The 12,478-nt window shown below is 41.5% G+C and overlaps 1 protein-coding gene across 5 annotated transcripts in view; it reads left to right on the forward strand.

Annotated features, from left to right (window-relative positions):
• Positions 1-12,478, forward strand: part of lnx1 (ligand of numb-protein X 1) — a 35,323-nt gene that overhangs the window by 5,003 nt on the left and 17,842 nt on the right. For 3 of the 5 annotated variants that reach the window (XM_085398582.1, XM_085398584.1, XM_085398583.1), the window contains exon 2: positions 110-623. The exons of 1 other annotated variant lie outside the window; for it this stretch is intronic. In XM_085398582.1, coding sequence (XP_085254708.1) covers positions 169-623 — 455 coding nt within the window. In that variant the 5' untranslated portion in view covers positions 110-168. Of the gene's footprint in view, positions 1-109; positions 624-7,177; positions 7,307-12,478 lie in introns of those variants that run through there. One more of the 5 variants, XM_085398585.1, reaches the window with a different exon arrangement.

The following is a 12,478-nucleotide window of genomic DNA, read 5'->3' on the forward strand; positions in this document are numbered from 1 at the left end:
GAAAATACCCTACAAGCATTGCTGGTAACACTGTTGCACTTGATTTTTGAATACAGACTATATTTTTTTACATTTTTGTCTGTTTGCATTATATTTATCTTCCCCACAGCTCTCTTTTGCTAATGACCTCCTTACCAGCTCTAACATGGCATCCCAAGTGTTCTCCAAATGAGTATCCAGGAGCAGAGTACATACCCTGAAGTTGCCACGGCAATGGCTGAAGCATCAGCTCCACCTCTTTCCCCTTCAGACTATGGATCATTGTCTCCGACTCCTGAACTGTGCGCATCATGTGGCCACAGTCATCAGTTGGAAGAGAACCATGAGTACCTTTACAAGGATGAAGTGGACGATGACCTCATCTGTCACATCTGTCTGCAGCCACTCATCAAGCCTCTGGACACGCCCTGCGGACATACTTATTGCCAAGAGTGTCTCACCAGCTTCCTGCTGGAGAGTGACTTCTGTCCTGTGTGCCGTGAACCCCTCATGCTGCAGACCTGCAGGAAGCCCAGCCTTCTGGTCCACAAGCTGCTGGAGAAGCTGTCCGTGGCTTGTCCCTTCACTGACCATTGCACTGAAACAATGCCCCGTGGTCAACTGGAAGACCACATCAAGTTCAGGTAGGCTGGTAGAAACAGTTTGCACCATTAAATTCCCTGTTTAAAAATGATATTATTAGTATTGCTATTAAAGTAAGCAAGTACTTTAGCTCCTGGTTTTTCCTTTCTTCTATTTGGTTTTGATGTGTCTACTAAACTCTACAATGACCTGAAGTAAGTACACACTCCAAGTCTCCCGCCCTCCTCCTCCTCCCGTCGTCATTAGCCCACAGCTCCAGTCCCAAAGGCTAGAGTTCTTCCAACGAGACTTCCATCTAAACTAGGCCCAGATCCTCTGTTTATAAAAGAAAGCACTTCCTTTTTTCTCAGTCTGGGTCTGTTTTCATTAATGCTCATTAACACTTCCTTAGCCCAAAGGCCGCTGGGATAATTAGGGAATCTTGCCCCACACCACACATAAGCACCAGGAGTATTTCCTATTCATTTGCACTTAAAACTTAGAAAAATCAAATTGCCTAAAACTCCTTAAACTCTAAAAATTTTGTCCCTCCCTGAATCTTATTTCCCATTTCCAAAACATAGACTCGTTTCATCTGTTTATGCTCTTTTTATACCTTCTTTTCTTGCTCATCTTTTCGCCTGTCATTTCTTCCCTAGTCTTTTCCTTCATGTAATGTGAATGTTATAATGAGGTGTGGCTCTCTGAGGCCAGTTCCCAGAAGGATTCAGCTGTAGAGGTGAGAGACTGCTTTCAGAAAGATGACTCTACACACTGTTTGCAGGAATGTAGAATAGTTTCAGTGAAATGCCGATTTAAACATTTCCATCAGGGTCCAGTGGGTACATGGCGTCTTTGAGTTTTTATTGAAAGATGTTGGTTAATATTCTCTATATATTGAATCTATCAAGTATATTTAAATTATAAACTATAGGAAACTAGTAGTCTTGGGTCGGGATTATACTTTTCATCTCCGTAAGTCTGTAAGGACCCAGGTGCACCACTCAAAGACAGAGATAATTTATGAGTCCTTACTAAGACACAGGGTGCATGAGACAAACAGAGTCCAAAAAAACCAAAAACCACACATAGTTCAGGAGATCGACAATGCCTCGGGGCAAAACTCAGGGGCTTTTTCTAGCGGTGGAGACAAAGAGGATCTGGAGGTCAACCGCGATGCTGAAGACGAAGACGGAGCAGACCCTGAGACCGGGTTATCCACAGGCTCTGAACCCCTAGACATGTTATTTTCACAACTGGTGGGCACAGAATCAAAATTAACTGATTTATTACTTGCCAGCTCAGAAACAGAGGACTTTGAACAGAGAGTTCATTATTAGTCAGTTCAGGAGCAATAAACTCATATTTGATAGCGACTGGCTTAGATATACACAAGAAACTAAACAAACTGAATTAACAGTCTTTTGATTTAGCCTGTTTTGTTGCACACTGATCAGTCTTAGGTCCCGTTGTATTGAAAACAGTCTTGTTTCACTGGCTTTATTTGATCCAGACAGAGAAAGTCAGTTTCAATCACCCTCATGTAGTAAGTCCAGTAACCAAGGAATGGTGGATACCAGTCTTTGTAGCCTATAACTAACTGCTCCCTGATATCCTTACACCTTAAAATCATGCCCTCCTTCAACTCATCTAAGGGGTTGAGAGCTACTGGGTCCATAATGGCCGTGTCATTTTGTCACAATTCAGCCTTGTGGCAGGTTCGGCAGGTGCAGCACTTGGAAACAATGAGAATTAACTAAACTCACAACAAGAAACTAGGTGCTAGGAACAGGAAACTAGGAAACTACTAAGGAACCATAGACCTCACAGAAAAAAACAAAACCACACTCCAAGGGAGACTGAGGACATAAATACACAAGGGATAACGAGGGAACAGACCACAGGTAGGAACACAGCTGAAACTAATCTGACTGACGAGGCAGAACACAACACACACAGGATGAGAGACTATCAAAATAAGACAGGAAGTAACAAACACTGAGATTCATGGGCTAGACACTGGGACAGGGGAGAAACAGACATGGACATCAGAATAGGAAAGACATGAACTGACCAGAAATCAAGAATTACAAATACAAGCTCAGAGGCACAGGAAAGAGACATGTTCAGAAACTAGATAACCCAAAACTTATGATAACCTGGAAAACCCAACGTCATTCCTTCAAACTTTTGAAAATAAGTCCAGAACGGAAACTCAAAACCCTGGGTCACATGACACATGTCATCTTTAGACAGTGACTGCGAGCATCTGTGCAAATGTCTATGAGCCTGCTTGTTTTTTATGAACTTGCACTTACATGTGTACAATGTATAAAGTACACAAGCGCTCCGGGCAGCAGATTTAAAGAAGTTTAACAGAAACTATCTCCAGCTGTCTGTTTCCATGTCCGCAAGCAAGTATAATCAACGCCTTCGTGTAATTTTAACAGGACAAAAGTGACACAGGAGGAAATTATATACAAATACTGTAAGTTCTTTTCACCAACTCACTCAGCGGTGAGTTGGAGAGGAGTTCCAAACAGTGAATTTCATCATTTTATCATTTCATTTGCAAAGATATATTTTCTTGCCTGTCAAGCTGTTCCTGTGCATTCCATGTGTAAGCACCTTTATTAATTTTGCTCCCACTCTTCATTTATATCCTTTTGTCCTTCAGATGGTTAAATAGCTAATGTGAGAATAGCACTTTAAAATGTGAGAGTAAATCCACGTTGTTTTGCATGGGTTAGAAACCTAAAAATGCTTTCTGCTGTAGAATCAGTGCCATGGCAGTTTGTTTTATGGCCCTCCAAGTATATAGCAATAAGACAAAACTTAACTATGCTTTAGGATTGGAACAAATTTCCTAAAATTTTATAAAAACTCAAAATGGAATTTGGGGAAATTAAGCCAGTCAAGATGTGCTTTCAGTACCCATTTCATGTGTGTAACGCTGCTCCTCCCTCTGCCTGTATTTTATGTTCTAATGATGGGTAGACTGTTTCTGGCTGTTGCTACCCCAAAATCTGGCAATGTGTCAGGAGTTCTAATGACTTAGACAGCCATGCCATCTGTTCAGAGCTGATTTCATACTAATCTAATCATTTGTGACCTTTATTGGCCTTTGGATAGAGAAAATGCCATCCTGGACACATCTCTGCAATCAAGAATAACATCTCAACTATGTAATCTTCAGTATCTTTTCAGTTTTCTATTACTTTTCCCTGTATGGATATATAGGATATGGCAAAAAAAAAAATAGCCTCCTTATGTGATCCCCCAGGTATTTTCTTTTCTTTCTTTTCATTCGCTAGTTTCATGTAGCTATGTGTCTATCTATAATGCACAAAATCTTTTTTTTTTCTGCTTTGAAGGTCTCTCATTCTCATGTTTTTCATATTAGCCAATTTACCCAGAGTTCTGTTTTGATGATATTTTGCCTTGAGCATGACAGCATTTTGTTCATCTCCTTTTTCCTTTTATGAAAACTACCTTGTTTTTCAAGTATGCCTCCAATGCCCACTGAGGAGTAGTTCAAAGCTTATGTAAATACATGTGATGCATGCAGACATTTTCTATTTTATTCTGTGCTTATTTTATTTTATTTCATTTCATTCTGTACTGTTCTGTTTATGGTTTTGGTGAACATGTTCGAATTAGTGTTTCACTAGATAGACACTCATAGAGGGAGAAAAGCCACCCAGTGAGGGAAGCGGAAAAGTGTTTTACCTGTCTATGTAATTCTTATAGCAGATTTATAGTTATTTACATATACCTATTTGATATTAGATGACATAACACACTCTGCAGAGAAGGGTGTTATAGGTAACCTTAATATCTGAGACATATGAAATAATGTCTCTGATTCTGATTCTTTGTTTAATACATTAGTGGTTCTTATCTGGATTGATGTGTTATTATTGGGTTTTGGTCTCTGTTTCAAAAGGGCACTAAGCCCCTAATTGCAGAGTGAATGGTTCAGTCTTTGACACCTCCATGGGACAGGTGTCTTAGTGGAGGTGCCCAAGCTGCTACCAATGGCAGACAAGAGTTTTTAATGTGTCTGGTTGAGTGGATGAATTAGAAAGTACTTTGTAAAACTGCTAAGATTAAAAAAAGAAACTGACTTATTTGGAAACCTAACTAAATAACCAAGCAACCACAGTCTTTATTGCAAAGATTTTTAATTCAATTGCTTCACCATCTGCAGAGAGTGAACCACTGAAGGAGCTAGATAAATGTACTTTTTCAGGACACAGTTTCTCGTTAGTACTACCATAGTAGCAGAGAGAAGAAATACATAAAGTGTTACTGCATAATTTATTTTTAAAAAAGAGCTCTAGGAAAAGAGAGTAGGCACTTCTACTGTATTGCAAGCTCCTGCAATAGAGAATATCACGAAGCTGGGAAAAAGATGCAACACAGATAAACGCTATAACACTGTCACACCATCTCTTTGTTTCCTTTACATGTTACTTATTAGCGCTTAAACAGCCTTGGTTTGTAAGCTGACTTTAAAGCAGAATGTCAAGAATACAAAAATATTCTGTAAAAACTTTTAAAGATTATGACTTTGTGTCAGTATGATGGATTGGCTGCTGTGAGTGAGAAATGAAAAGTAATAATGTGGTTGGAGTATGTGTTTATGTGTATGTTATGATGCCTCTTTTGTGACTCCAAGTTAATGTGCAAGAGAATGAAATGAGTCCTGTGGGGCAGACTGGCTTCTGTTCACAAACTGCATCCTGTCACAATCCAATTACTTTTCCATTTCCTCCGTGCCCTGTGGTCTTGTTGCTGTGCGTACTGTTCAAATATTGCCGGACAACTTATGCCTCAGTTTGCATGCATGCATGCATTAACACACAGATGCACAAACGCATTGAGGAAAAAATTCAGCCGGTAACTATACTGCCTCCATCCATGAGAAATTCATCCAGACAGGGTATTTACACCACAATTTACAAGTGTGTTTTTTGAGTGTAGCTCAACACTATGAAAATCGGATAAGGGTGGAAAATATAAGCGCAAAATAGAAAACAGAAAGCAAAGGCAGACTTGTAATTTTGGACTACATGAATAGAATATGGCTTGATTGCTCTACTTTGAGTAATAAATGAATTATAAACTGACGGAAACGCGACTGAGGGTGAGATTTGATAGAACGGAATAAAAATAGATCAGATGTCCTCCTGCATTTCATATTCACTTCCATTGCACTCTGTTTACTACAAATGAATGAAAAGATAGAAGAGGATGAAAGAAGCCCCATGCATACCCCAAACACCATCAGTGCAGTTAGCAGATTAAATATATCTTACTCATATTTAAAATCAAATCACAATAGTTAATGCTGGCTGCTGTCACCAACACCTAATACAGTTTGTCAGCACACAGCTCTCCTCCAGCCATGTTTCCCACAGCTTCTCCACAATCAATCTAAACAGGTGGAGAAGTCTTGGTGAATGGATTCATCCTTTGTTATTATGAATTACCTTTCCCCTTCCATTTACCAGCTCTTGTACATTGCAAAATTGAATTAATATGGAATGAATGAATGAAAATGGACAGTGTGTCAGTAAAGACTTATTCTAAATCTTCTCCTTTTTCGCCCATATTTCTCATTCATGTCACTCAGGATAACAAGGCTCCACCCGTGCAGAGAATATTGATTTGCCGGTGTGTTTTGGTCATGCTCTGTCTTTTTTGTTTCCACACATGTAGGCAGATTCTTTTGAGCGATCAGACCAATCTGCTGCACTGGGATTAGTCCATCGTTAGAGAGGAGGGGCGAGGGTTTTGGAAGGCAACATACTCTCTATCCTCCCCTTCACGGGTGAATGTATGTGCAGGCAGGGGGGAGGTGAATGCAGAGATTGTACTTGTGGGTATGTATGTATGGGAGTGTACGTGAGAGTACGCATGTGAAGAGGGTAGAGCCAATCACAGCGCACCTGGTACCTCTCCCCCCCTGCTGTCTCTTTTTTGGTCTGCTCCATCCCCCCCACCTCAGTGGTTTCTGCTGCAGTATAAGTCACAGCCTGCGCTGTTCTCTCTGACATACACACACGCGCACACATACGCACACACAGAGGGAGACTGACATGCACACACACGCATACGAGCACAAATCCTCTTACAACTCGCCAGTGCCCAGAGCAGATTAAGGGGCCGTACATCTCAAATTGTATTCCAAATGTGCCACCTTTGCAAGGGTCTTCTTCCTGTTCTTCTTGTACTTTTACATCTTCCTCTTGTGCACCAACGGGACTTCTCTGCACCTGCTTCTGCTGCTTCTTCTTCCTCCACTACGTCTTCAACCTCTGGCAACTGGCCCGTTTGCCTCTGCAGCTGAGATGACCAGGCAACCAGCCTGAGGCAGAGGAAGAAACTCACACAGACATAAGTAGAGAAGGGAAAACAAAAGGGGGAAAGAGAGGCTAGAAGGAAGGAAGTCGAGGATTAATTCAAATCTGAGAGCGCCCCTTGAGAAGAAAGACAGGCGAGGAGGGGTAGGTCAGCACGGCCAGGTTCGGAGAATTGGAGGTGGAGGAGGAGGAGGGGGAGGAGGGGGGAACAGGAGAGGAGAGAGCTATAGTTCAGAAAGGAGGAAACAGGGAAGAAAAGAGAGGAAAAGGAGCAGAGCATTGATCATGAAGGCTCTGTTGCTGCTAGTTTTGCCCTGGCTCAGTCCGGCCAACTACACAGACAATTTGGGCAACCTGCACATCCTCTATTCAGAACTGTGAGTACAACACTCAGCCTCCTCCTGCATCCTCTTCATCAACATCTACCCATCCTATCCCTCCATCAGCGCAGCTGTTATGTGTAATCGTGCATTTTGTTTACTTTTAAAACCCATTTCTTTGTGTCTGCATTCAGAGCGTTAATGCATATTTGTATATTACTTCCAATGTTGACATTGGGATCATCGCTTGAAGAGTCAGGGTGTTCTTCTTTGTTGTGAAAACAACCAGTCAGTTGCTTCCTGATGCTTTGGTCACTGGTTGCTGTGGCGCTAAAACGCAGCAGAGCCAGCAGGTTGTGCTTTATGCTGTCCAGGACGGTTGGGATGCTACAGAGCGGCACTGCAGCATGGCATCTCTGCCTTTATCTCATTCTCTTTAGTAGCATGTGTGTTAGTGTGTCACTACTGTATTGACTGGAGCAATACAGTATTTGGACACACAAGCGAGTATTTTTTACACACACAAACACTGTGTGTGTACAGCCTGTATGGGCTCTCGGACGGTTGTAACTACTCTGTGTTTATTTGTGGAACAGACTTTCACCACATTAAAATTTCATATCTGGCTACTCTCCGTTTGCATCTACTGAAAATAAACTACACATTCACTTATACACACATTCATTTTGTTATACTGAACAAATTGAGAAATCTGTCTGTGTTGGAAACAACATAACATAATAATGCACCTGTTGCTGCACATTTCCTTCTAATTAATTCTGCATCAAACATTATATCAGAACTAATGCACATGGAAACATCTGTGTCAACATTTCTGTGTTCATTATAACCTGATCTGCAGAATACACTTCTAGTTAATATTAGTCATATGATGTAATGTCCTAGTAGTGCTTGTTTTGTTTGGCCAATAGTTTGATCTAAGTCATTTAGACCAGAGCAAAGTTGCAAATACTTTTATTTTTTGCTTGCAAATTGACATTGATGGATAATCTAACATTTAATACATTTACTGTACATCACACCGTCTTCCTTCTTGGCTCCTCGGTCTCTCTTTGTGTGGGAGTAAGCATTGACTACATTCACTAGCTCCGTGTGAACTCAAAGCTCTGTGATCCCGGAGCTCAGCAATTGCTCTTCTCTCCAGTCTGTCGGAAATGTCCCATTATATTGCATGAACACATGGAACAATGGACCGCCTCGCAAATCCCCTCATTTCATTGTATGCGCTCTCTGCACTGAGTGGGGCTTTAGCTCCTGCAGACAGCAAGAGCCCGTGTTGGGCAGCAATGGATGCCAAAGAGGAGAGAAAAGAAGGGTGATACACTGTAAATACTGCAAATCAAGTAAAACAGATTTATTATATTAGATAGGTCAAACTGATTTAATTATACACAGAAAGAAGTGGTTGAGGATGTAAGAAGAATAGAGTGGATGAACCATGCAGAGCACAGAAAAGAGTAGAGGGGAGATGAGAGGAGACAGGAGGGTATAAGGTCACTTCCTGTGCCTGCCTTCCATCTGGCTATACATACGGCTGCCATGGTGATGGTACCCAGCAGGCACAGTATGCAGGTCCTTTCAGCGAGTGCTTGTTTGTAAATAAAATCATATGATTTCTCTCGGACACTCACTAAGTGAGAAATATTGACAGCATGTGTTGGAGCGTGTCTCTGTACCGGTGACAGTAGAGCTTTTGCTGATTATGACATGACAGAGAGAGTAACTAGAAGCAGACAGTCGCGGACGTGGTGTTTTTCTGCCTGGCTAGTGAGCAGTGGAACACCATTTGTCTTTATCCATACTGTTGACAGCAGCAGCCTCCAGCTCCCGTTGTGCGACTACCGCCTCAGCCTACACCCTCTCTCCACTCGTCTTTCTCAGTCTGTTCTTTCGCTTACAGATGTCATTCTGTGTGTGTGCGATTGCTTCAGTGAGTTTGTATGGTGTGAGAAAAGCGAGAATGGTTATAATCTGTCTTATTTACACATCAGTATGCTTGTACAGGCTTGTTTACACACTATACTTGCTATACACAGGGAGTAAGTGTAACCAACATTGCAAGTGCAGAGTTAATGTCTCTGTGATGAAACTCTTAATAGGTTTACTGCCATTGTATTATGTCATCAACAGCCAATACAAACACCACGCTGGTACACGCAACACAGCAACCGGGTGTGATATTTACTGCCCACATCATAACAGTGCACACATACACACACACACACACACACACACCAGTCATTGGATCTTGCGTATTCCCTCCCCCAGCACACGTGGCATCCCCTGATCATCACAGTGTCGTGCTGTAGAGCATTAATGATTAATCTGTGTTCATTTCTGGGCTTGAGCTGAGATGTCTTAAACACTATGATTAGCTTAGCTTCCGTCTTTTCAGACCTCATCTCGGAGGTGTTTGATCACAACGAGCAATACGCACTCCTATTGCTCCAGACGACTTCAGCATGAACGCATCCTAACAGGCTTAGACACCCAGCCGCCGCTCACTCTTTGGATCTGAACAATACCAGTCATTTGTTTGTACCAGGTCCACCTCGAGTCAGAGGCAGCGCGCCATGCCATTCCATGCCCCCTTTAGCCGCATGTCTGAACCTAGTGTGGGGCAGGCTTCACTAATTAGAATTTTGTTTGGATTAAATATTAATCTTTGTTCTGTAGTCATGCAGCTCCCCCTGTCTCATTGTATCTAGCAAGGCAGATACAAGTGATACAGTGAAGGCCAGTGGGAGTGAAGCCAAAAGATAAAAGTCATGCTTACCACCTCTTGAAGTACTTGCACAGCTTTCCAAAAATTAAATCAGTTTAATTATTTCTTTGCATGGGATTCTAGTTTATGAAGCAAATTCAGTGAATCAACCATGCAAGCATTTATATGCAAAGGTGGGCAAAGTCTACAGAAGCAACACAATTAAACATGCAAGGAGACATGGGGCAAGGACACATGCAAAGGACACACTGAAGCAATTCAGACTAATGCATTAATCTAAAATTGCACATTACTGTTCACATAAAACAAATATGGACTAATCAACACACCAAAGACGCATTTGATGTTGTATAATTGAAGTGCACGCCATGCATGTGTAAATACACAGTCACAAAAGAACAGGTGTGTGTATTCATTTATTCATGAACAGCAGTGAGTAGCAGATCAGTGTGTTTACTTCAGCAGAGCTTTCCTCTCAGGTGTGTCTGGTACTGTCAGCATGCAGAAAGGTTTGAAGATGAGTCTTACCGTGGTGTTTCATTAGGAGAGACTTTAAGTAAATTTAAACGTCTAATATTTTTTAATTCAGATGCCCTTCTTTCTTAGCTACATGATAGAAGTTAGGTGTATTACAAAGATTAGTATAAGTTAACCTTTGCTTATGACTGACTCAAAGTTTTGCTGCTGTTGATGGGTTTTGATGCATGACGTGTATGACATGAAATGCTTTCTGCATCGTCCTGTCTGCAGCAGCTTATCTGCAGGAGGCGTTCCATATGAGCAGACTGCAGAGCACGCATCTAACAGAGTGTAACTGACAGCAGAGAGGAGAGCAGCGTAGAGTTAATCTCTCACGTGAACGTCGCCTACTAAGTGTCAGGGCTTTTGGTTGGGCTGACCAGTGCTGGCTGTGTTTCAGGCTGTTGTACCATGGCACGTGGAGGTAGAGAAACCAGGACACTGCCAAGGGCTAGGATGGCATAGAGTGAAAAATATAGGCTAAAAGGTGCCAAAGGCAATGTGGGACAGCAGCCTGGTGGGGATTCTCTATGATTATGCAGTTCAGCGTAGCGTGGAGGGGATTACAGTTAGAGTTGTCGACACATCAACGTACACATCGTGCTTGACTGCAGCACTGGAAAACAGCCACAGTTGAGCTGGACATACGTAAGGTGTATTAGTAAGCAGAGATGAGCAGTAACGCGTTACTTGTAACGCGTTACTGTAATCTGATTACTTTTTTCAAGTAACGAGTAAAGTAAGGGATTACTATTGCAAAATCGGTAATTAGATTACCGTTACTTTCCCGTAGGAACGCTGCGTTACTGCGTTACTAAAACCGTGATTTTTTTTTTGCGAGAATGTCTCATGACAGTGACGTAAGCAAGTGCGACGTTGGTGACAGCAGCTGTGTGCAGATCAACAATGGATAATATATCGAGTGCGGGAGAGAGTATGAGCGTGCAGCGTTTAAAGCGTGGAAGTACTGACCTTACTTTGAGTTTGATTCCATAAAAAGTGACAAAAACATTAGCGTCCATCGTGCGTGGGAAGAAAACTTCTTTTTACAGCGAAAAAAACCCCTAAACTTCCGAGCAAGCACCGAGTAGCTACGACGTGATGGGAAACTCACAGAGACACTCGCGCGGATTCTTCAACTGACCGCAGCACACCTACACCAGGGTAACCCTCCGCCTACCCTGCTCCTGCTTTACAGGTGAAAATAGAGCAAAAGGACCGCTGAGTCTTTGACTTTATTTATTTTCTGCTGTGTTTTACTTGCATCTGTTTGAAAGAGTGAGTGAAAACACAAAAAATATTTTATTTTATGTGCTGGAATGTGCAGAAAATAGGTTTAAATGTTAAACTAATTTATTCAAGTCAGAGAATGTTGCATATAATTAAATGTTTTGCTTGATGCATAAAGTTAAAAGATTAAAACTGATAAAACAAGTTAAAAAAAGAGACTTTTCCATTTGATTACATTTTGTATGATGGATTATGTAGAAAAAGTAGAATTGGGCTGAAAGATCTATCACTTTATCACCTCTTCAGGTTGTAAATCGTGTTTTTAAAAAGTAACTAAGTAACTAAGTAATTAATTACTTTTGAAAATAAGTAATCAGTAAAGTAACGGGATTACTTTTTGGGGGGAGTAATCAGTAATTAGTTACTGATTACTTTTTTCAAGTAACTTGACCAACACTGTTAGTAAGCTGAGATCCAGCTCAGCCACACACAGCAGAGAATAAATCAGTTTTAGTACTACTTTAACTCTTCTTCTGTGTTGACAAAAAGAGTATGTGATTGCTCTCCTGGTTGAAACCAGACACTGACACAGTAAATGCTGCATAAATATTCTTCAAGCCTGATCATGGGGTCGTGGCTCGACTGATAATCACACATATTGATTTGGTCAAAAACCATGACTCAGAGTTCGGGCTGTTGTAACAGGCTGACTCGACTGACACTGTGCTGGCTTC

Source organism: Rhamphochromis longiceps, linkage group LG23 (assembly GCF_057381845.1).
Source record: "Rhamphochromis longiceps isolate RC_006_pf linkage group LG23, R_longiceps_female_GT1.1, whole genome shotgun sequence".
Classification (NCBI taxonomy): Eukaryota; Metazoa; Chordata; class Actinopteri; order Cichliformes; family Cichlidae; genus Rhamphochromis; species Rhamphochromis longiceps.